At 44.0% G+C, this 24,102-nt stretch overlaps 1 protein-coding gene across 1 annotated transcript; it reads left to right on the top strand.

Moving 5' to 3' along the window:
• The first annotated feature begins 16 nt into the window (after nucleotides 1-16).
• Nucleotides 17-23,135, top strand: LOC146831001 (trypsin-like). The gene is made up of 5 exons (XM_085605208.1): nucleotides 17-82; nucleotides 11,394-11,550; nucleotides 14,666-14,919; nucleotides 18,608-18,744; nucleotides 22,807-23,135. The coding sequence occupies exons 1-5, from the start codon at nucleotides 43-45 to the stop codon at nucleotides 22,954-22,956; spliced, it is 738 nt and encodes a 245-aa protein (XP_085461334.1). The 5' UTR covers nucleotides 17-42; the 3' UTR covers nucleotides 22,957-23,135.
• The last annotated feature ends 967 nt before the right edge of the window (nucleotides 23,136-24,102 follow it).

Below are 24,102 nucleotides of genomic sequence, written 5' to 3'. Positions count from 1 at the left end.
TCCAGGGCATCGAACGGCGGCGGAACCCCCCACACCCCAGACATGAAGCTTCTTCTCATTGCGGCCTTCCTGGGAGCAGCAGGTATGTTTCTGTTATACTGTACCCACCCTCAGCATCTCCACAAAACTACTGGAGCATTCTGAGATATTAAAGTTAGCAAAATACGATAATGTGGTGACGTTGTAAACGTGCATCTCGAAACCAGACCTGCTGCTCCAACTCTAAGGACAGCCCAGCCAGAGCTGAGCCTGCAGTCTGGCTCGGCCCTGAGCGCTAAAGCAGGACCCCAGCCATCCAGAAATGCCTCATAAAAATAACCCAAAGGTTGTATGCGAAAGTGTAATGACAGGTTCTAAAATTAAAAAATAGTTTGTTAGTACATTAGACTGTTACTTCATTGTCTGACATTTATTACAATGAATAACTTTGAAACGTCAGTTTAGAATAATGTAGGAAATTCACTATCCACCCCAAATGCTGTGATACTGTTGCCACGAATGATCAAAGAATTGATTCATTGACATTCCTGTAACTGCTAAATAGTTTTATTATAATATAAGGAGCACTGATGTAGTGTAACAACTTATTTATTGCATGGCACCCTTCGGAAATGAATCTCTTGAAACCTGGGGTGTCCCTACATCCGGTAGACAAGTTAAGGGAGACTCACAGTGCAGAGAATGATTTACAACAATCCCAACATTCGCCCAAGTGGAGAAGTCAGGATGTGAGCACATGTGTCCGAGTCACACGGTCTGCAGGTCAGCCACTAGGGGCATTACTTCCTGCCTCCAGTTTACACCAAAGGATAAACTGTCCGGAAAGCTAACTTAATAAGTGCACAGTCACTTGATAAACCCATCAGATACTACGTGGGAAACCTTGCCGTATCAATTAACCAAACCCACTATGGCGCAATCTTGTAAAGGGAAAAGGCACAAAAAATGGTTATTTTGAATAGTGTGCAGAGAAAGACAGCAATTTAAACGGATTAGAAATGCATCTATGTGTTCTGCGTACTACAGAGCTACACGTGTAGAAGTCTGCGCCTGTTTATATCAGGCCTGCCAACCCCGAACATTGTTTCACTGTGTGAGAGAAGATGGTTGGGCCTAGTTTCCCGGTAAGGTCTAGTACCGGGGAGGAGACTTTGAGGCAGGCCGCATGCATCACTGAATGAGCAGCTATGGCAGGACATTGATGGGGTTGGGGCACGGTGTTGCACCCGGCACTGCCTCAGTAGCGAATCCCACTCTCCCCATAAAGACTGAGGGGCTCATTTATGAGCCCCTGCGTCACTTTTGCGCCACTGGTGCGTCACTTTTTGTGACGCACCAGTGGCGTAAAACATGCGCCATGATGCGCCATATTTACAAAGTCACTTTGCAAACCCCTGCGCTACATTATACCTGCGTCAGGTATAATGTATGCAGGGTGGGCGTTCCCACGTAAGTAAGCATCGTAGAAGTGACGCAGTGAAATCTACGAGATTTCACTGCGCCACTTCTAGGGTGCAAATGCATCAATATCTTACGCCTGCCTCACAGCAGGCGTAAGACTGACGCAGGCCCTATCACATGGGGCTTGCCCCATGTGAAAGGACACATTGCTGGAGTTGCGTCACTTTTGTGACACACTCCAGCAATGCGTCACTTTTGCGCCTACAGATACGTCAGAAATACTGACGTATTTGTGACTCCTTGCGACATGATGCGTCATACTGTAAATATGACGCATCACTGGAGTCGCAGGGAGGGCGCAGTGAAAAGTGACGCATCACCGTTTTCACGCAGTGATGCGTTACTTTTCATAAATGAGGCCCAAACAATCGGCCTTTGAAGCGTTCCCCGGGGCCCTGCGGAGAAGGAAAAAGCCAGGACGGATTTCACCTGTGCAGGGCCTCGACACAGGAAGTAGAAAGCTCCTCTGTGTACAGCTTCCGGCTCACCTTGTGAACACCGTGCAACACCAGATCTTCGCATGGTGAAGGGAGCTGATATCGTGTGGCACACGGTAGCACCAGGTGTGTTGGCACATCTCTCATATTTAAATACAATAACAGGCGTTCCCTAATATTGGGATCAGATTTTTAACACTAAAAACTGAGACAAGTCACAACATAGACATAGGACTCAAAGTTGGCAGCAACCACGAGTCTTGCAATAACCACAGAAAGACTGCAGCGGTGAAGCACTCATAAAAGCTAGACCTGATCTAAAAAGAATAATGGCAGGAACTTGTCTTCATTCCAGAAACCATTCACTTGCTAAGGAAAAATAAATCCTTAGGGGCAGATTTACAAACTCCTTGCGCCACTTTTGCGTCATTTTTTAACATGGGAAAAGTGACGCAAAAGTGGAGCAAGAGACTTGTAAATAAGCCCCATAATATTTACCACAGAACAAGACACTGCCAGAGGGAACTTGCGCTTTGCAGGTCCTAAGCAACAGAACTGTGATCTCCAGCAAAGATATGACCTCCGCTGACCCTCAAGATCAGCGTTCTTCTGTTTGTGGCAGCTACTGACAGCTGCTCCCTCTGTTTCAAGGGCCCCGTGTCTATATAATGGTGCCTTAACCCCGTGGCTTCCCGCCCTGGCCTGTAGTGGGCACTCTGACCCCTCAGTGAAGGTCACCGGAATGTGAGGGCTTACCAGAGCCTCTTACCCAAAGAATCACCTTAGCAGCGCTGATGCCCTTCTCCTCGCAAATGCGGGGGGCCCAAGGAGAGTTACCAAGGGACGGTCCCAAAAAGATTTTTTAGCTGAAGCTCTCTCTCGTGTTTTATTTAGTTTCTTTTGTCTACGGGCGTGACCCTCGTGATCCAGCTCTTGAACTTTGCTCTCCGCAGGAATGAACTCTGCTGTGTATTGGCCCCAGTGCTGTTTCCACTGCTGTAACCTTATCATAAATGTCTCTCAAAGACTTTTGCAGCTCTTGCAAGGTTTCAAAAGACACTGTTTAACCTCAGACAGGCTTGAAAGTCAAGATCATATGCACCCTTCCTTTGTACATGATTGTATTTGAGGGGGACCTGGGTGTAAAAAAACACTCCTTTGTGTTCCTGGCATGTTTGCTCTTGTTCTCCATAAGATGCATTACTAATATTAATAATTGTGGTTCAAAAATACAACAGCTTGGCACCTCCAAGGATCTCGGGTGAGCAGTCAGAAAGATACAGGAGCCTAGCCAAAGGCACCTGGATGGGAGTATTCCACAGTGCACCAGTTCTGCTCTCACCAGCACTACACATGCCAGTGTCTTACTCTACTGCTTGCTGCAACCCCAGGCCCAGCGTCCCATGCCTCCATTGGCCTCCGGGAGTTTTGCTGTCCTTGGAGTCAGTTTGAGAGGAAGAGTACCTGCACTTCTCAAGAGAGACGTAATACTTTTAATTGGAGAGTATTGGCACTTCTCAGAAACAAGCAGGTACTGTGTCTCAGAGTACCTGCACTTCTACTTTTCCAATTCAAGCACTCGGTGTCACACGTGCAGTATCTCTTCCCGCAGAACTCTGAGTCCCGCAGCAGACAAGGCTTCATGTAAGGCATCAAACATGGAACTGGAGAGGGAGATGTACCAGAATTGTGTAAGAAAGTGCCTTTTATAAGGCACATCAAGCTTCACCCCCTACTTTCCATGTTAAATCTACCTACCCCTACTGACCACGCACAAAACCTCAGCATCATCCTCGACTCCTCCCTCTCCATGAACCGCCAGATCAACGCCTTCGCTTCCACCAGTTTCAACTGCCTGCACATCCTCCGCAAGACCTTCAAATGGATCCCCCCCGATTGCAGAAGGACCGTCACCCACGCACTCATAACCAGCAGACTGGACTACGGCAACGCCCTCTACGCCGGAATCAACAGAACTCTTCTACACAAACTCCAAACCATCCAGAACTCCGCAGCCAAGCTCGTCCTCGGGACACCGCGTCACAAACACATGACCCAACACTTACGAGACCTCCACTTGCTCCCCGTCGAGAAGAGGGTTACCTTCAAACTCCTCACTCACGCCTACAAATCCCTCAACAACATCGGACCCAAATACCTCAACGAGAGAGAGTCTCCTTCCACGTACACAAGAGGAACCTCCGCTCCGACGACCTTGCCCTGGCAGAGATCCCCTGCATCTGCAGAAACAGAGCAGGTGGGAGAGCCTTCTCCTACATCGTAGCCAAGACCTGGAACGAGCGCCCTGTGAACCTCATACACTCCCCGACCCTGCACATGTTCAGGAAGGATCTTAAGACCTGGCTCTTTGACTGATCCGGAGCTGCACCCTCCCGAGCGCTTTGGGACCCTCATAGGTGAGTAGCGTGCTTTTTAAACCCCCTGATTGATTGATTGATTGATTGATTGATTGATTGAAATGGGACTGCCCCCGACTTCTCTGCTCTTCTACTTCCTTCTCTGTTTTCTTTCTTCCTGTCTCACGTGCTTCTTCTCTCTGTGACTTCCATTTTCACACGAGCAAATATACATGTGCACATTCATTATCGTAAAAATCCAGGACTACGCGCAATGCACGCGCTGACAAATTTTTATTTCTTCATTTTCCCAGTAGAGAAATGTCTTCTCCTACACCCCACCAGTTTTAGGGGAGTTCCCTTCCCATTCCCTTTTTGGAAATGGATTTACTTCTGCCCTTGATCGGAGTAAATAACCAACCATTTTCAGGGTCTGAATGAGCCAAGAAAGGGTTTGTGAACACTCACAGAAACCTTCTATTGCATAGCAGCCCTGTATCACCCACTCTCCACCCAAGCCAGCAGACTTCCTCACACATTACATTGCACCTTTCAGGTATAGTATTACGCATGCGTACATAGACTTACAGATATAAATACACATTTTGTGAATACAAAACATGATGTTTCCCTAGTAAATCAAGCTCTTTGCATGCATACAGTGCATTCTACAGCTTGAATGTGCCCCAGTCAGGCCACTTTCCATAAATGGCTGCACATTCCTGGGCAGAGCACTGCCATAATCTTCCCATCATTTCACTCACAGTATCAAAGGTTGATGCACGATTTTCTCTCCCAAGCACCTTAGGAGTAGTATTGATATTAATGATAAAATATTGCAACCCTTTCTAGCCTTCCTAGGCCAGGGAAAAATAAAACAGTTGTGAGTCTTGTTAAAATGCGAGCCTTGCTGGCGGTGAGGGAAATGGCTGCATGGATTCCACGCCTGTGGGAGAGCACGGCTCTCCTGCTCTTTCCTATTAGCACTCACTCATCTGCCACTTTACACCAGAGATACCAAGGAGCGATCACCCACTGCTTCTAAATCCAAGACAAACAACCTGACCCCCTTGAATGGTCAAGTGCCTATTGTTTCACTGCTTCTTAATCATTCCAAGAATCCAGGTTGAGCCTGTTTGTTGCCTATGTTGATGGAACAAAGAAAAGTAATGGGTCCACTACTTACACTGCAAGTGTTCAGAGCCGTAAATAATAATAAAATCTTCATCATTATCATCATCACCACCATCATCATCATCGTCATAATTCTACATAACCCTGCGTCGTGTAAGACATTTGCTCCTCAGACAATGAAATATTACCAGAGGGGTTTTTTTTTTAGTGGCATTTTAATGAGCGCACACCTTATTGGGCCACATGTATCAACCAATTTTGCCTTTGCAAACAGGCCCATTCGCAGAATTGGCCCGTTTGCTAACGCAAAAAAAGGCTTTTTACATGTATCGAACCCTATTTTGCGATTCAGCAACCTATTACCAAATCGCAGAATGGGTTTGCGATTCGATATTTGGAAGGGGTGTGTTTAGGGTGTCCATTCCAAATAGCGAATCGCAGCGGTATGTATGAATGTTTTGTGACCATGAATGCGGGTGCAAAACATTCACAATTTACCACCAACATCAAGCTGGTGGTAACCCATTCGCAAATGGGAAGGGGTCCTCAAGGGTCCACTCCCCTTTGGGAATGGCGGTAAAAACGTTTTTTAAGAGCTGCCAGTGGTCTTTTAAGGAAAGCAAGCTACATTAAAAAAAAAAAGATGGCTTTATTTAAAAGCAATCACAGACATGGTCGTCTGCTGACCCCAGCAGGCCACGATCCCTGTGATTTTAGCGATTCCTAAGGGGTCTCAAATTGCGATCTACCTCATTAACATTAATGAGGTAGGATGATTTGTGACCCACTAGGAATTGCTAAGTAAAATTCTGTGAGTTTCATACATTTGTAATAGCGAATACCTAATTGCGATTTGAGAAAATCGCAATTTAGGTAATTGCTAATACAAATGTTGATACATGTGGCCCATTATTTTGATGTGTGATCAAGTAAATTACCTAAGATGATTGTTAAGATCGTACTCCCAATTGACCAGACAGACTCCAGTTAGAGGTAAGTTCAAATGTATTCTTTAAGATCAAGAGTACAGGAACCACCAGCCTCAATACAGCTCTCCTCATCAGCAATACCAACCCCAGATTCTTCCTTTGGTGACCTCCCTAAAGTTCCATAGGTCGTGACATAGAAAGATTCTCAACCCTGGCTCCCAAACCATGAAAAAAAATCCTAACACACCTTTCCCCAGAACAAAACACAGTAATAAAAATAAAGCACACAAATAAAGTAAAAAAAGAACAAATTACACAGCAAGAATAAAACAAATACAGTACGACATACTTCAATTAGCGATAATATATACAATATCCTAACCGTAAGTACTGTAATACATACAACAATTTGAGATAATACATTCAATATCCTAACTGTTACAAATTATACCAAGTTCACTCAGTGAACTATGCCCAATCTGGACATATTCCAGACATCTCCAGAGTCCAGAATAACTACATTCCTCTTTACTTTCAGAATGATAAAAAGTCCCATGAACTTAGATGTACCCTTCCTTGGAAACCCAGGTTTTGTCACCCAAACTGCATCCCCTTCACACCAGACACCATCTTTCACGAAATGTGTATCATCATACCCAGCTGTATATATCCTTTGGTAATCTATATGCTTTTAACAATATCACCTTTAGGAAGCTTGTTATACATACGTGCGTGAACATGCACGCAAGCACAAACCCCACAAACTGGATACCATTATCCGTAAAAAGACAACAAGGCACACCTTCCCTTGCAAATTCCTCCTTCAAAAAACCAATGACCACTTTTGTATTCAATGTGCTCACACATTAATAGAACAGACTGCTCATTTTGAGGTAACATGTTCAACGGACCCACAATCTCCAAACTATCTTATTCACTGGTTTCAATGGAATTTCTACTGAAGTGAGAGGTGATGATCTCGTAACTTTATTCTTGTCTCTTTTCCCACACAACCCATAATTTTTTTACCACATCTTCCACCTGATGTTCAACACTCAACCACCAATACTATTGACACAAGTTGGATTAAGTTAATTGTCTGGCCAGATGACCTTCATGAGCCAAATTGATTACCTTTCTCCTCAATCCTGATGGTAGTAGGAGTTTAGAACCCCTGAGTAGCTTCCCTCCCATTAGATTCATCTCATCATAAATGTTCCAGGAATTTCTCAACATCTCAGGTAAATCCTTGTGTTCAGGCCATTCCTTGACCACATATTTCAAAACAGCCATAGGAACAACATCCTCCACACAATATGTTTACCATTCATCCATTCCAAATGCATTCTCCCTCACTCATGCCATCACAGAGAGTTCCTCCACATCAGTAGATAAAGTTGTGGAAATCCCCTCTACTACCGGAAACCTTGATAAGCAATCCGCCGCTTTGTTAGAAGCACCAGCAACATATTCAACATTAAAATTTAATTTGGTCAGCCCTTCACTCCACCTTTTTATTTTAGGACTTACATATACACCTCCTGTACAGGAGAGAATCTGGACTAGAAGACTGTGTCCTCACTGTGAAAGGTATATCCCACAGGAAATATTTTAAATGTTGAAATGCCCACGACACAGAGTTAATGCCTCCCGTTCAATCACTGAATATCTTACCTCAGCCCTTTTGTTCGAACATGAGGATAAGCAATGACTTTTTCTTCATCATCAACAATTTGTGATAAGACAGCCCCAAGACTACATAAACTGGCATCAGTGGATAACAGGGTTCTGAGAAAAACATCAAATGGCCCTAAAGTAGGTAAAATAGCAATAGCATCCTTAATGGCTTTGAAAGCAGCAACACATTTCTCAGCGCAATCAAACTTACTACCTTTCAAAGCAAATTTCTTAAGGGCAAAGAGAGCATGGGAAAATTGGGAATAAACTTGGCACACAATTCAGGTAATGTCAGAAAGGACCTGACCTGCTCTTTATTAATAGGTGATGGTTCTTCTATGATGCTTTTGCCAACTCTAACTTCAGACTTATACCTTTCCCGGAAATTGTGTGTCACACATACGTGACAGATGGTACTCTAAATGTACATTTTTCTGTACTCAAAGTGAGACCATAATCTCACATCCTGTTCAAAACCAACTTCAAAATGTGATCATGCTCAGGTGTGTCCTTCCCTGACACTAAAATATCATCTTGAAATACCAGAACTGTAGGTATTCCCTTTAAAACCTTCAGCATTAACCTTTGGAAACAGTCCGCTCCTGGTGCTAAACCAAATGGCATGCAGAGGAATCCATAAACTCCCAATGGGGTTACAAAGGAAGTTAGATGTTTTGAATCAGCTTGGAAGGGAATTTCATGGTATGCTGATAAGTCCATAACACTAAAAACCTTAGCATCTCCCAATGTAGTGAGAGTTTATGAAATAAGGGGAAGAGGCTGGCAGTCTACCCATATATGCCTATTCAAATCTCGCAGGTCAGCACATATCCATATTTTTTTCCATCATCCTTGGGCACCAATACCACTCGAGCAAGCCTTTCTGAAGCCTCTATGTCTTCTATGATGATGGCATCCAAAGGCTTCGTGCGCTCTTCCTGTAGTAGACCTAACATTAAATTACAACAGATTCTTAACTCTGGCTCCCATAACGTGAAAACAGATCATAACAATGATCTATTTACAAAGGGCAGAGAAGGTCTGGAAATTGTTTCTTTAAATTAAAATATCAAAACCAGCCATAAGCATTTTCATAAAAAGATAAGAAATGATAGGGTCTTGGAGGCTGCTCATCTGTCACGGATTGCTCAAGCTATTTTCAGACAGTGTCCGAGCATGACTACAGGGTGATTATATTGGAGACACCGCTGTCTCACTATATCAATGTTTAATCTTCCTGCCACAAATGTAAAAGAATGAATAGGTCAGGAAATAACTATCAAGCTAGCCAGTAACCAAACATAGAAACCCAAAGTTTAAATCAGCATCAATTGTTTCACTGAGGTGGGAGAATAAATGGTCGAATTTGGGGTGTGTGCCTGCGTGAGGGCATGTGCACACACTTATGTATAAGAATGACCTGCCTTGTGACCACATGGCTGAATTTTTTTTTTTATGCACACCCTTGTTGATCTTACCCCACAGCTATAAGCGGTATAAATTGTTGCCAAAGTGACTGGCTATTCTGACCAATGTATAAAGCCAATCCTACAGCTTATGTGCATCTGCTAGTAGTAAAGTTAAGCATACAGATTTTGTATTTTACCTTGTTTAAGGCACAATTAACCTCCACAGAAACGTAATATTTCATTACAGCTCAGCCGGCGTGCACATGTCAGTGCAAGCACTGCCCAGGCTGATCCCTGTTTCATCTGGCTTTCCTGCACGGCTGCCTTGCAAACACCCCACACCCTGAGGAATCCCTAGTATTCCCTGATGCCCAGGAGACTTGGAGTCATGGCTTATCCTGAAGATGACCTTATCAGCATGGGAATTCATGGGATTTCCTCATTTGTCAAGGGGTGCTCACACACACCAGGGAAGAAAATCCTAACAATTAGCATGGTCCGTCAGGATGCAAGGGTTATGGGAGCAGTGTACTCATCCGTGGGGTTCTACTCAACTCTGAAGTGTAGGGAATAGATGGCTATTATCAGTTCACAACTGGTGGGTTACACCTTCACCTATCTCCATTCTTCCCCTTAGCCAGGTACCTGATCTGAACATTGGCAGGTGTTTGGCAAACTGCTGGCAATGCCACAAGCAGATATGAACACATTTTATGCTAAAGATATTTGAGACAGTTTCAATTAATTATCATATCTTATTTTCATCATGACCATCACTTTGTTGTCACAATGTCTACCTGTGCTGATTTACAAATGTGCATTTCCTGTTTTGCACAAATGACAAGACTCTCTCCTTTTACAGAGGCTGTACTCTATCTTGAGCTCTAAGGCCCCGGGGGCAGGGGGAGGGGGGCTGGGCAAAATGTTAAAAATCAAAAAGTGATGATAATGACGTGGGGGTATATAAAAGTGAGTGAACTAAATCCCCCCTTGTAATTTGATCCCTTGTTTACTATGCCGCTGGAAACAAGCTGCCCCCCGACTGAAGAGGCCCAACTAGGCCAAAACCAGTCTTGAGTTCCTTGTGTTCCAGTTCAGAGAGGACCTGGCTTGGCAGTTCGCCCTGGACTGTTTCTATTGGAGGGGAGCCATGGTTCTTTGCATATTGCTTGGTCTAATCAGAGGTGGCACAGTGGGCAAGAAAAGGATAAGTTGGAATGCTAATCGATGCGATGGCTAGTGGTTAGATTATATGCATTCCTCCACTCATTTTTTGTGTGTTAGCTTTTTGAGACCCTCTGTGATTAGCTATAAACAAGGGATGACAGCCTTAAAGAAACAGGCGGTGCTTTTAGTTTTGTTTCATAAAAAAGCTTTTCCTTTTGGCAGACATTGAGGGAAGCATGCAGTGGTCCCCAGAAAGGCTGCCTACTACCTCACAACCCCCCGAGGACTTCCAAAACAGTTACCAAAGAGGAAGCTGTCCAGTGGGGACAGATCCCTCTGTGTGAAACAGTTACCAGCTTATTTGAGGTGTTGGTAGCTGTTCAACGATTTACAACCACAACTGCAGTCACATACCAATGATTCGTAGCACTGCAAATCGCAAATAGGAGGGGACTCCTGTTTCACGCCATCCCCTAATTCTAAACCGCTTTTCACAATACCATTTTCCACATTGCAAAAAGGTTTAGTACATTGTAAGAACATTTTACAGTTACAAATCCTGTAATTTAGCCAATTGCAGGGTTTGCGACGCAAAAGGGTTTGGTCCATTCCTCCACCCGTCCATCCCATCATCCTTCATTTGTATCACTGAATATCTGCATAGCGCATACAGTCATGGTACTTTGTACTACATTTGCCCCTCTTCAGTGAGCTGTAATATTACACATTTGAATGAAAACACAATGTAAGTAACTTATAAATGAAGTTTGATTGTTGTAGTGAGCCCGGACAAACTAGATTCCTTTTCCATTCCCCCTCCAGCTGCTTTCCCATTGGAGGATGATAAAATCGTGGGAGGTTACACCTGTACGAAGAACTCCGTCCCATACCAGGTGTCTCTGAATATTGGCTACCATTACTGCGGAGGCTCGCTTATCAACAGCCAATGGGTCCTCTCCGCTGCCCATTGCTACAAATCGTAAGTGGCTTGTGTTTAAAAACTGGTATTGTCCAATTTATTTTTCTTATTCTAAATTCCACATTTTTCTCTAGCAAACTTTTGTGTCCCTACCTTAATTTTGAGTAACTGTTGTTTTGTGTCTGATTTCAGTGATTTCATGTGAAATAATGTATTTCTCAAACCTAATGTAAGTATGTGGGTACCGAAGTCCAAAATCAGTAATGCGCATGTGAGAATCACACTGCCGTACAAGGCTTATTAAAATCAGATATTTGAGGCGCTCACTTAATAGTTGGACTAGGAGTCTGTTCAATAAGCATGTCTGAGATGGTTCTCCACCCACAAGACAGAAAATATCACTCATTCAGAATATCTGTGGGAATAGCCTGTTTCTGTGCCCGGGGTGTGGAATCCAGCACCATTCTTCTAGAGGGAGGTTTGATTGCATAGAAGGCATCTGTACCCTCCACTGCATATATAAAACCAGAAAAGCGGCATTTGTCCACCTCAGCAGAGCACCACCAAATATTGTTGACACCAACTTTGAATCAACTGTCTCACTCTGACCGGTAATTGACACCTGGAACTCACAGAGCATCAAGGCCCTGCCAGGTGACTTCAAGTGTGGCAGGTGGCCTTCCAGGAACCCCCCGCCCCCTCAGAGGGTGATCACCCGCCATGTTTAAAGAGCCCCGTCTAGCTGGCTCGGGGTGTCTGCAATGAAAGCTCATTGTCTTGAGCATTCGGTGGCCTTTCCTCTCTGTTGAAGCCGAGCCGTCTGTTATAGGGGTCTGCTCGGCATGCTCTTTTGCTTTGCAGCAGGAAACCCCGGAGGTTTGTTGATAAAAAGCAAAAGACCGATTTCCCTGACGACAGAAGGTTTTCTGATTGTGCATCGAGGATATCTGAATAGTTTCCCTCCTAGGACTGCCATTCTTTGCGAACTTGGTGAGGCAAGAGCACTGCCAATTTTTGAGGTAGCCCCCCCCCCCAAACTCTAAATGACCCCCTTAAATGTCAGTTCCTCATCAGCCAGCTGCAGCCGCTCGCCCTTGTGGTCTGCATGACATTTGGCATGGTCTCTAAGACCTTCTTTCATTCCTTGCTGGAGAATGGAATACTCCCAGACCAAGAATAAATGAAGCTCTTTGAGGGGATCCCTGTTGAGGAACTTCCCAGACTTTGTTTACACTGCCGGGGAACCGCAAGTAAGGGTCGCTCTGACCCAAGGGTGGTTGGAATGAACAATACATATATCACTGCTTGTCCTGACCTCACTCCTCTAATAGGATTCAGTCTGCATGTTTATTCCTCTCTTCTTCTTTCATGATCGAACATAAGGGCATTAATTAGCTCTCACTTGGGGAAACCTTTAATCCAAAAATGAGCAAAGGGCATACAGCCTTTCTGTGCAAACCAACATATGTAGAAATATCATGTGTGGCTAGTTAGACATGTATGTACTCCTAACTGGCAACCTAAGTTACAAGGACTGCTCCCTGTGAGGTATCTGAGAGGACATCATACTCTCATCCTCATAATGAGGTATCTCTTGGTAGCTACCTATGACTCAGGTCAGCCTCTACAAACTTTTACATCTCGCGCCCCCTTCTTTGTTATTAGTAAACTTTCTTTCAGCTTTTTCAGCTACCTCTTCACCAGCTGCCCTAACCTCTGCCCCCTAGTAGAAGTCAGCAAAAATCCAAGCAACCATCATGAATGTGTTCAGCCTTCTGAGTATCGAGACATACATTTTCTTGCACCTTTCTTCCGCATCTAATGTGGCACGAATGAAGTGTGATGATGTCAACATGTGACCGGGGCCAGTAGGGAGTTGCGCCTCCAGCGATGGCACACTTGTTGGGGTCCTGTGCACATAAATGGGGATGTGGGTGGAGTGCTACCAAAAGGCTGTTAGAAGGTAAAGAGCTACCCAGTTAATGCCAGTTAATGCCTATTATAAAAAATAGTTCACTAATACAGCAACACGTCCCTACGTTAGGAAGTGGTCACTCCTTGTGCATAATCACCTCAAAACAATCCATATTCACAGTGGTGGAGGAGCTGGTGTGATAAGTCTATTATCAATTGTTTTGCACTGCCACTGTGATGGCATGCTCCAGTAAGGGATACTGGCTATTTGCTGCTGATTGGCTATTACTGAGCAATCGTGAAACAAATAGCCACTTGCTGCTCAATGACTGTTAGTGTCTATGTTATAAAACGGTAGTGTACTAGAAGGGCGACAACTGAAAGCACCAGGAGTGTAGGGGGTTCTATAGGAAAGGTATCCAATGCTTTGTATGTTGATCCATCCGTAGAGTGTATTAACGGTGTTCTACCTGTAGCCATGGGATATCATCATTCAGATTGGATATATGTCTCTTCGGACGGTACACCCATCTTTCCTCCGTGTTGAGTAGTCTCTCTTGGATGTCCTGTTCAAAGAGCAGATGGGTCATAAGTGACCCCTCGCCCCTTCAAATCCCCAGGCCCTTATAGCTGGGGCAATGTGGCAAATCAATTCCTATCAACAAATAAAAGATAAGACACATTAAAGGCCATGTAGGGAAAAACAGATATGTAGTTGTAACAATATGCAAGCTGGTTGGGATGTTCATATAGAGAGAGAAAGCATTTTAATGTACTATAATGTTTTCGAACATATTATTAGTACACTATTTACGTGCAAGTCTGCTGCCCAATGCTAGGGTGAGAGGAAAATACTGATACCTCATCCAATGTGTGATATCTATGGGACTAAACATGGCCATTCTGAATTATGCTACATATTCATAATTTCTAAAGGTCATACGTCTGTGATTCTATCTATAATGTTTTTTGTGAGCATGATCATTTATCCAGTGCTTAGTGCAGCAAGACACACACAGAGATTGTAAACACTGCAACAGCCAAACTTGCTAGAGTCAAAGAGAAGCATGACCTGAGACGACTTCCTGCAGCGTTAAACCCCACCTACCAGGACCTCCTATCGTGTGAGCTGGTGCGCTGCTTATGATTCTTCTTCCTGTTTACCTCCGCTTCAAACCCAGTGAAGGACCTAGACCTGCTTCTAGGTAGACCTCAGCGTATCTTCTTGGCAACACTTCTTTTTTTTTTTTTTTCACTGCAGACGTTACAGTGTTAGACTTGGGGACCACAACATTGCAACCAATGAGGGGACCGAACAGTTCATTGATTCCGCGAAGGTCATCAAGCACCCTAGTTACAACTCGAGGAACTTCGACAGCGACATCATGCTCATCAAGCTCTCTAAACCCGCTACTCTCAACAGCTACGTGAAGACCATCGCCCTGCCAACCAGCTGCGCGGCAGCGGGAGCCAGCTGCCTGATTTCAGGCTGGGGTAACACACTCAGTAATGGCGGTAAGTACTCACAGTCAACCTATTTGAATCACTGAAATATGTATTATGGCAGATATATTACACAAAACCCCTAAAAGATCTTGCAACATTGGACAATAAGCAAAGACCTGTAGTCGGAAGTGCCTTTATCTCCCTGTAGCACTACAGGATATTGAAAGGGATACGCTGGAAAGCAGTATTTTTTGTAAAATGCTGTAAAAATAATACTGCAAAAAAACATGCAGACTATCCTGTATCACGCAGTTGGAAAGACACCAGTTTAGATGCCACTGTAATTAGACGGAAATCTCAAAAACTTCATTTAGATGAGCCAAGCATGTATTTACAGAGGAAGACTGTCATGAATTACCTGGGCTCATGCATAAGACCCACTATCGTTTATTTTAAGTCAGAGATGGGCAAGTACAGCCAGAAAGCTGGTGAAGGCTGGAGGCTTGGACATCCTTGTGAAACGTCAAGTAAGCAGCTGACCGTGATCGCGAACACAGCCTCCTCTTCAGTTATTCACACCTCTGCAGTCATACTGAAGAATGAATGCATGAGTGATGGCATTATATACCTCAATTTACCACAGAAGAGGATTCTAGAGGCTCTAATGTTTTATTTGTCAAGCCGTGTGTTAAGACATTTCAAACAATGGTATAGGTTCCTGAGTGCAAGACCCAACCGGCTTCATGCTCAAAATAAAACTTAAGAATAAAACATATAAAAATAAAATAAATAAAGAAGTACTTTGTGTTTGGAACAAGTTCATAGTAAGGATAATAGGCAATGTGGGATACTTCCGTCTGAAAATTTCTGAATCTTGCATAATCATATTTATTTTATACATATATTCACAGTTGTAAATAGTTTGAAAGAATCGTGTTGTTCCATCTTATCACCTCGTTGTTAGTACATTCTTAGAGGGTTGTGTTTAATTAAGGAACTTTCTACCGGTGGGTTTAGTTTGGCTAGGAGCTGGGTGGCCAGCAAGCACTGTTAACATTAAAGGGATCACCCTTCTGTGCATGAGGCAGCAGTTAACAGCTGACTGGAGGCCGCTGAACAGGAGACTTACTGTGGTGTAAAGTCCTCCAGTTTTTCAGATTTTGTACAGTTGTAAATTTAGTGTTAATGGTGGATAGGAGTGTTGCAAGAGGGGAGTTCAAGGGGGATTACTGTGCAAAATGTACTGAATATCCACAAACATTTTGCATATAGCTTGTCACTGTGAAAATACTCACAAAGGTATTTGTATTAAAGGCAGTAGTAAGCACTTTTCCACTGTGGGAGAGAGGAAGGAAAGTTCCATTTTCGGGGGGTGCATAGAATTTTTAAAGGGAAACGTTTTCCCCTTAAGAAGAAAGAAATTAAACCCGCAAATGCATGTTTACACCAGCTTTACTCATGCAAATTGTCCACCTAGTGGAAAATCCACATGAATAAATGTTGCCCGGATGCTTGATGAACCCCCAAAACGTTGGAATGCAATTCATAAAAACATAGGAGGCCTATATTTACAAATGTTTCTAGACATGCTTTTGTACCTGGACTGTAATCAGCAGAGCTCATAAGGATCCTGAAGGTATAAACTCCACTCAGACCTACGTACAATTACAGGTAAATGCATTTAGCAAGTGAAATGTAGGCTGAAACTCTTGGATTATGCTGCCAGAAAGACCAATACTGATATAAAGGACTGAAGGACTGATGTCCCTGCAGTGAGTTAAGGGACTTTGTTTTTGCAACACACTTGTGACACAATTCTGAGAAATATTTGGAAAATATGGCAAATCACCAATGGTATTTATTCATCATTTTGCTTTGATAACTTGATTAGGTGTGCCTGTAGATTAGCCACTTACTTATTGAGAGGAGAGCACTATCAATATAGTTACAGATTATGGCAAAATCCATACTCTATAGCTAAAAGCACTGCAAAAATACCATGGTCTTTGGGGTACAATAAGAAACATTCTTCCTTTGCAACTCCAAACACGGACTAACCCACGTAACATAGGGCCGCATGCATCAAGCTATTTTCCGGTCGCAAACTGGCCGATTCGCAGAACTGGCCCGTTTGCGACCGGAAAAAGCCCTTTTCTGATGCATGAACCCATTTCCATTCACAAATTAGGTAATCGCAATTTTTTGCAATTACCTAAATTGTGAATGCATTTAGGGAATCGCAATTTGCGATTCCCTAAAGACAATGCATCAAGCCTTTCCTAAAAACAAACTGTGCCTTTAGGAAACGCTAATTTTCATCAACTTCAAGTTGATGGTAATTTGCAAATTCTTTGAAAAATGTACTTTTGGGGCATGTGTGCGCGCCACTTGTGCACATTTACCTTTTTGGGGGGTACATCAGGGAGGTCTTAGGCCCCCTGGCACCCTTAGAATTGCATTTGCAATTTGCGATGACCAATTTGGTCATCGCAATTTGCGAATGCATTCACATTCATTCCTATGGGCCTATAAGCCCATAGGAATGAATGGAGTGACTTACCTAATAGCGATTCACAATTTGCGAATCACTATTAGGTAATGTTTAGGAATCACAATTTGTTTTGCGATTCCTACATGCGTAAGGATTTGCAATACTTAAAAAGCGAATCCTTAAAAATCGCTATTTAGGATTCGCAACTACTTATGTTGATGCATGTGGCCCTTAGTCTTTATCTTGCTCCAGTAGGAACAGTCCAGGTTAACCTGCCAGGCCACATACTCTCTAAATGGGAGCGCAAGCTCCCACTGAGCAGCTTACGACTTTTTGAGTCTCTTCGTGAGGTGCAGCTTTAATCCTGTGGCTCAGCAATCGTGGTATGCCCGTTTCAGCATACCAATCGCACTTAAGGTGTCGTACTCAGGAAAACACAAGGGTGATGGGCGGAATGATTGAAAAAGTCTCAGCCACTGGCAGTCGCAAGGGCAGCCTTCCAACCCATCATACTTTGCCACTCTAGACAAGGACCAGCATTATGCTAATCAGCACTGGTCCTGCTCCAATAGGAACAGTTTAGCCTAAACTGCAGCCCCAGATCTCATCTGAGTGGGAATATAAGCAGCCCAGAGCAGTTTCAGCCATGTAGTTCTCTTCAGACAAGGGCAACTTGAATGCTATTTTTCAGTAAGTATGAGACCCACATTGGAGTGATACCCGTCTCACTGAGAAAACAAACGTGTCAGTGGAGTGCTTGAATTAATGTCAGCGACTGGGAATTACTCTGCGCTATATTCCAGACCATTGCATTTTTCTCCAAGTGCCACTCCAGGCAGGACCATTTTGTCAAACCAGCCCTGGTCCAATTGGAAGAGTCTGGTTCAAACCTCCAAGACACGTCCCTGCTGAATGGGAACAAAAGTAACCCCAGACTAGTTTCAGAATCGGTGGACTTCATCAATGAGGTGCAGCTTGAGTCCTGGGACACAGTGAGCGCTGGCCCACTGTCTGGGCACACCCGTTCCACTTGGGGTAACTTGCTAGAAAAAAAAAGTAAAAGTGACTTTGGAATGCCTAAACGAATGTCACTATTGGTTACAAAATCTGTTGCTAGATCCTGACAAAGATTAAAGATTATTTATTATTTTAGCTGGGAGAAACCAATGCAGGAGTGAGTCCAGAAGGTTATTTGCATGGCTCATACTATCAGAGTGATCTATAGGTCAGCTTGCCAGAAGTAACATTTGCATGCTTACTTTTCAGTTAACAACCCAAATCAACTTCAGTGCCTGAAAGCACCAATTTTGACTTCAACCCAGTGCAGCAAATCGTATCCAGGACAAATCACCAACAACATGATCTGCGTGGGATACATCGAGGGCGGCAAAGACTCCTGCCAGGTACTGAAGGCTGCTTCAAGTCTTATAGATTTGTATTATGTTCTATGACATTATTACACTTGCATTCAACACCAGTCAAATTTAGGCCAATTCACAAATACTTTTTTTTGTTGTTTTTAAAGTTGGAAGTCTGATCAACTCTTAAAAGAATGTCTGTGATGAGTACATTTCGTTTTTTTGGGGGGGAGATAGCCTAACCTTTCGCATCCTGTAACCACACTTGTTCCAATCTTTGTGTGACACATATTTGCAGACGTTTATGGTTTTCCCTTGTATTTTATATGACCACCCGCATAAGGCACCTATATTTCACCCCTATTGCCAAACTTACTACTGCAAGAAATCTTCCCATACTTACATGTTTTCTGTGGTACTAAATTCCATCTGCCGTATACATTTTATAGATCCTGATTCTGTGAAACAGGAGTTTACTATTTATATGTGTAGACTACTTTAGCTATTATGCGCTTGTGCAGCATTTAGAGATGCACACAATTGTACGGATCAGCCCCAGGGGCTTGTATGAAAGGCAGTTTTACGCTTATCCGAGGGATGAGGGCACAGAAGAAGACACTGAAATGTCTGTATATAATGTTAACGGAAGACATTCTTAGAAATATAGCTTAACCTTTGCATTAGACATATTAACAGAATTTGAAACAATACTCTTAAGAATTGTGTGCTAAAACTCCAATTCAAAGTAAAGGTATTTTCACCCTCGTTCCACTCCCTGGACCCCTTCGGTTTTACAGAATGGGCCACAAACCCTTCTGTAATACTAATCACCCCAGTGCAAAACGTGCACCTGTGTGATCTAAAGGGGGGGGGGGGGCTGCTCAATGCAAATGAAGGAACACTTTGTGCTTGCACGAGAGCCATATTGAACATTCAAGTGTGTCCCCCAAGGTACCACTTGAAAATGCCCCCCCCCCGTTGCTTCTTGCAGGCACGTGCACTCACATACTGAACCCACATGTTGTGAGATGCCTGCATCCTCTTCAAAATGAGGCGGGGCCTACTTGTAGTACAGAATGAGGCTCTGTCTTTCACTTCGACTGACGCCTCCCTCCATACTATCGGGCTCACATTCTACAGTAGTAAGGCTCAATACTGCAGAGAGTGTAGATGCACTGTTCCTCACCTAAGGCCTGATTCAAGGGTAGGCAGAAAAAGGTGCAGGTTTTCTCTAAGATTGTAATTTCATACATTAGAAGAACATTTTCTGACATTTATGGCATTGAAAAAGAGCCCTATTCACCGAGATTTTTCTGTGAATAGATGCGACATTGCTAGAGTACTCCTGGTTTATTCCTGACTTCCGGGAGGAGTATGCCAGGGTAATCCAATAGTAAGTCACTGACAACTCCGTGTGAATTGAGGTAAAGCCTTCCAGGAGTATTACAGGACAATTGCAACAATTATAGTTATTTCAGGAAAAACTCATGTGCGTAAAATATACCTATTTAAAATTTCCAATAGGTGAAAAAGTTTCCTTGCAGACATTAGGCTGAAACCCGTATTACCTCATGTAACTTATTTTTGTTTATCCACAAAGAAAACATTATTGTTGGTGGGGAAACCTCTTCCTCTGCACCTCCTTTGAATTTGCAGCTGTTCTCTCTCTATGTCAAGAATAGAGACACACCAAAAGCTGCACAGAGTTAGGTGTCCGGGGTGTTCATCCCCTTTTGCGAGGAGGACGGACCTCCCTGGAACACCCGTAACCCCGTCCTTACCCTTGTTTATGGAGGAGACACCGTATAGGAACAACCACCATATTTGTAAACCTCATTTTTATGGTAATGTCAAGCTTTTGTCTGGTTCTGTGTATTAGGGCTGTGGTTTTGTCCTCAGAAGTGCATTTAAATGTGCCTTAGTCATTCAAATAGTTTTGTGAATCTGTCCCTGTAATTTAATATGTTCATAATTAACGTTAATATTAACATCACAGGAGCCGGAACGAGGCCTTTGTTGGCAGCTAAAGTAATTAAAAAATGCTTTTAAATATATGCTATGTGTGCTTGAGGGTGAAAGTATGCTTGTATGACTGAGACAGTGTGCATATGTGTGAGCATGTGTCTTTGTTAGTGTGAACATGTGTGCGTGAGTGAAAGTCAGTGACAGGTAGTGAATGAGAATGGATAGGACTGAGTGTCAGCAAGTGAGCATGAGTGAGTTAAGAGTAAGAGAGTCTTCAAGTGAGTGAGAGTGGGTGAGTGAGAAAGAATGAGTGAGAATGAGTGTGATAGACTGTTAAAGAATGGGAGTGAGAATGAGTGTGAGTGGCAATGACTGAGAGTGACGGGCCTGAATCTAACTTTGAGTGAGAAAGAGTGGGTCAAAGTGAGTGAGAATTTGTGAAATGAGTGAGTGTATGAGTGAGGGCAGGCAGTGTGAGTGAGTTAAAAAGGATGAGTGAGTTAGTGTAAGAATGAGGGAGGGTGAGTGAGAATGAGTGAGAGAAAATGTGTGTATTGCCATATTAGAGGTAATTCTTAGCATATGGGGCACCTGTGCAAAAATGCTGGTGCTAGAATACTTGAGATCATTCTTGGCTTTGGAGCACCCATGGAAAATTTTTGGTGCCACATTGAAAGTAATTATTGCCATACAGGAGGACACGTGTGGTATACGGGATGCCCACAGGTGAACCAGCACCAGGACAGAGATGAACTGCGCCACCTCTAAGCAGATCATACATGTTTTGACAAGTTTTTCTTGGAAAAATGTTCGTAGGGCAAAGAACCTAGCAGTGAGGTGTTCCCCACAGAATCTAGCGGTGAGGTGTTCCCCACAGAACCTAGCGGTGAGGTGTTTCACACAGAACCTGGCGGTGAGGTATTCCCCACAGACGCTAGCGATGAGGTGTTCCTCACAGAACCTAGCGGTGAGGTGTTCCCCACAGAACCTAGCGGTGAGGTGTTCCCCACAGAAGCTATCGATGCGGTGTTCCCCACAGAACCTAGCGGTGAGGTGTTTCACACAGAACCTAGCGGTGAGGTATTCCCCACAGACGCTAGAGATGAGGTGTTCCTCACAGAACCTAGCGGTGAGGTGTTCCCCACAGAACCTAGCGGTGAGGTGTTCCCCACAGACGCTAGCGATGAGGTGTTCCTCACAGAACCTAGCGGTGAGGTGTTCCCCACAGAACCTAGCGGTGAGGTGTTCCCCACAGAAGCTATCAATGAGGTGTTCCCCACAGAACCTAGCGGTGAGGTGTTCCCCACAGACGCTAGCGATGAGGTGTTCCCCACAGAACCTAGTGGTGAGGTGTTCCCCACAGAACCTAGTGGTGAGGTGTTCCCCACAGAACCTAGCGATGAGGTGTTCCCCACAGAACCTAGCGGTGAGGTGTTCCCCACAGAAGCTATCAATGAGGTGTTCCCCACAGAACCTAGCGGTGAGGTGTTTCACACAGAACCTAGCGGTGAGGTGTTCCCCACAGAACCTAGCGGTGAGGTATTCCCCACAGACGCTAGCGGTGAGGTGTTCCCCACAGAACCTAGCGGTGAGGTATTCCCCACAGACGCTAGCGATGAGGTGTTCCTCACAGAACCTAGCGGTGAGGTGTTCCCCACAGAACCTAGCGGTGAGGTGTTCCCCACAGAAGCTATCAATGAGGTGTTCCCCACAGAACCTAGCGGTGAGGTGTTCCCCACAGACGCTAGCGATGAGGTGTTCCCCACAGAACCTAGTGGTGAGGTGTTCCCCACAGAACCTAGTGGTGAGGTGTTCCCCACAGAACCTAGCGGTGAGGTGTTCCCCACGGAACCTAGTAGTGAGGTCTTCCCCACATAACCTACCTAGCATTGAGGTCTTCCCCACGGAATCTAGCATTGAGGTCTTCCCCACAGCGCCTAATTCCATTTCAGCAGTAAACTCATGCATTCAGCGAATCAGGGCTGCATATTAACAATGCTATTGTAATTTTATGCCAGTGGTTTAGCAGTAAAAGATTCGTGCTACTGAAGTACTGGGGATATTCAAATACACAGCTGCTCAGTTTTTAAATGCTGTGTAAAATCTAAGACTTTTAATAAGATTTTACTTTCTTCCCCTCAGGGTGATTCTGGTGGCCCAGTTGTCTGTGATGGTCAGCTTCAAGGTGTTGTCTCATGGGGGAAGGGCTGCGCTCAGAGAAACTATCCTGGAGTCTACACCAAAGTCTGCAACTACAATACCTGGATCAAGAACACCATAGCAGCTAACTGATGGAACTGCTTATTCCTAAATATTGTGCATCTCTCGAGCTTGTTAGGCCACTGGCACGATGTGTAGAAGGAAATATGAATATTGTTAGAAGGAAATATAAGTGAGATAATAATTAAGTGTTGCCAGACCAGTATCAATGTTCTGCCTTTAAGTATTAAATAAATAAATGGAATAACGTATATATGTGTCAATCGTATGACAGATGTTACATATAACCATTGTGAAATATTCCTAGAACTGTTGACATGAAAGGTGGAATATTTATGTGTTCTCGGAGTCTGCAACTACAGGTTCAAATATAGCCATGGGCAGCCTTTATTTTCAGAATACAAACTACTTTTCGTCATTTTACAAAAACGCTGGACACATATAAATATTTACTCCACAGTATATTTCCAGATTCTCATTGAACATAGTCAAGATGGCCTGGTGTCTAATTTTTGGTTAGTGAAGAACTATCTGCTTATTGTATAGTACAGTGGTGCTTCATACTCATTAATGGAGTGAGTGACAGGCGTCAGATCCTGTTAGAGATCTCTTTATGCAGATGCTTGTGCTGCATATTGCGAGCTATTTAATTCCTCTGGTGTGCGCAGCTGTTTATTGCCCAGCTTGAAGAAATGGTTCTGTTAAGAAGTAACCTATTTTATGGTTTGATGCCTTGCTGATTATGTGTTTACATGTCCCCTTGTTAGGATTAGGTGTACGATTTACATGTTTAAGCTAAATTGTTCTGAATGGTTCTTATTTGTGTGAAAGTAGGAAAGTGGTGTTGAGGCGGTAGCGCTTTGCCAATCATATAGCTTTGGGACCTGAACTTCCACCTCGAGAACAACAACAACACCAACTCCACCACCCTGATGGACAACCTAGCCAACCTCAGACTCGGACAACTCGTCACATCACCCACCCACTCGGCCAGCCACACGCTTGACCCCATCTTCACCGCAAGCCCCCACGTCTCCTTCAACCACACCACCAAACTCTACTGGACCAACCATCGCTGCATTCACTTCACCTACCGGAAACCCACCACGCACCTCCGCACCCAACAAATGCCTTGCCGCTGCTGGAGCAAAGTCACTGAAGACCAGCTATCCACCACCCTCGCCCAGAGCCCACCCTCCGACCCCACCGACCCCAACA

Source organism: Triturus cristatus, chromosome 5_1 (assembly GCF_964204655.1).
Source record: "Triturus cristatus chromosome 5_1, aTriCri1.1, whole genome shotgun sequence".
Lineage (NCBI taxonomy): Eukaryota > Metazoa > Chordata > Amphibia > Caudata > Salamandridae > Triturus > Triturus cristatus.
This window is presented reverse-complemented; position numbering and strand designations above follow the sequence as displayed.

Coding starts and splice junctions, on each gene's coding strand:
- LOC146831001 (XM_085605208.1), top strand. CDS start 43: ATGAAGCTTCTTCTCATTGCGGCCTTCCTGGGAGCAGCAG. Junction 11,551..14,665: donor GCTGCCCATTGCTACAAATC/GTAAGTGGCTTG, acceptor TTTTCACTGCAG/ACGTTACAGTGTTAGACTTG. Junction 14,920..18,607: donor TAACACACTCAGTAATGGCG/GTAAGTACTCAC, acceptor CTTACTTTTCAG/TTAACAACCCAAATCAACTT.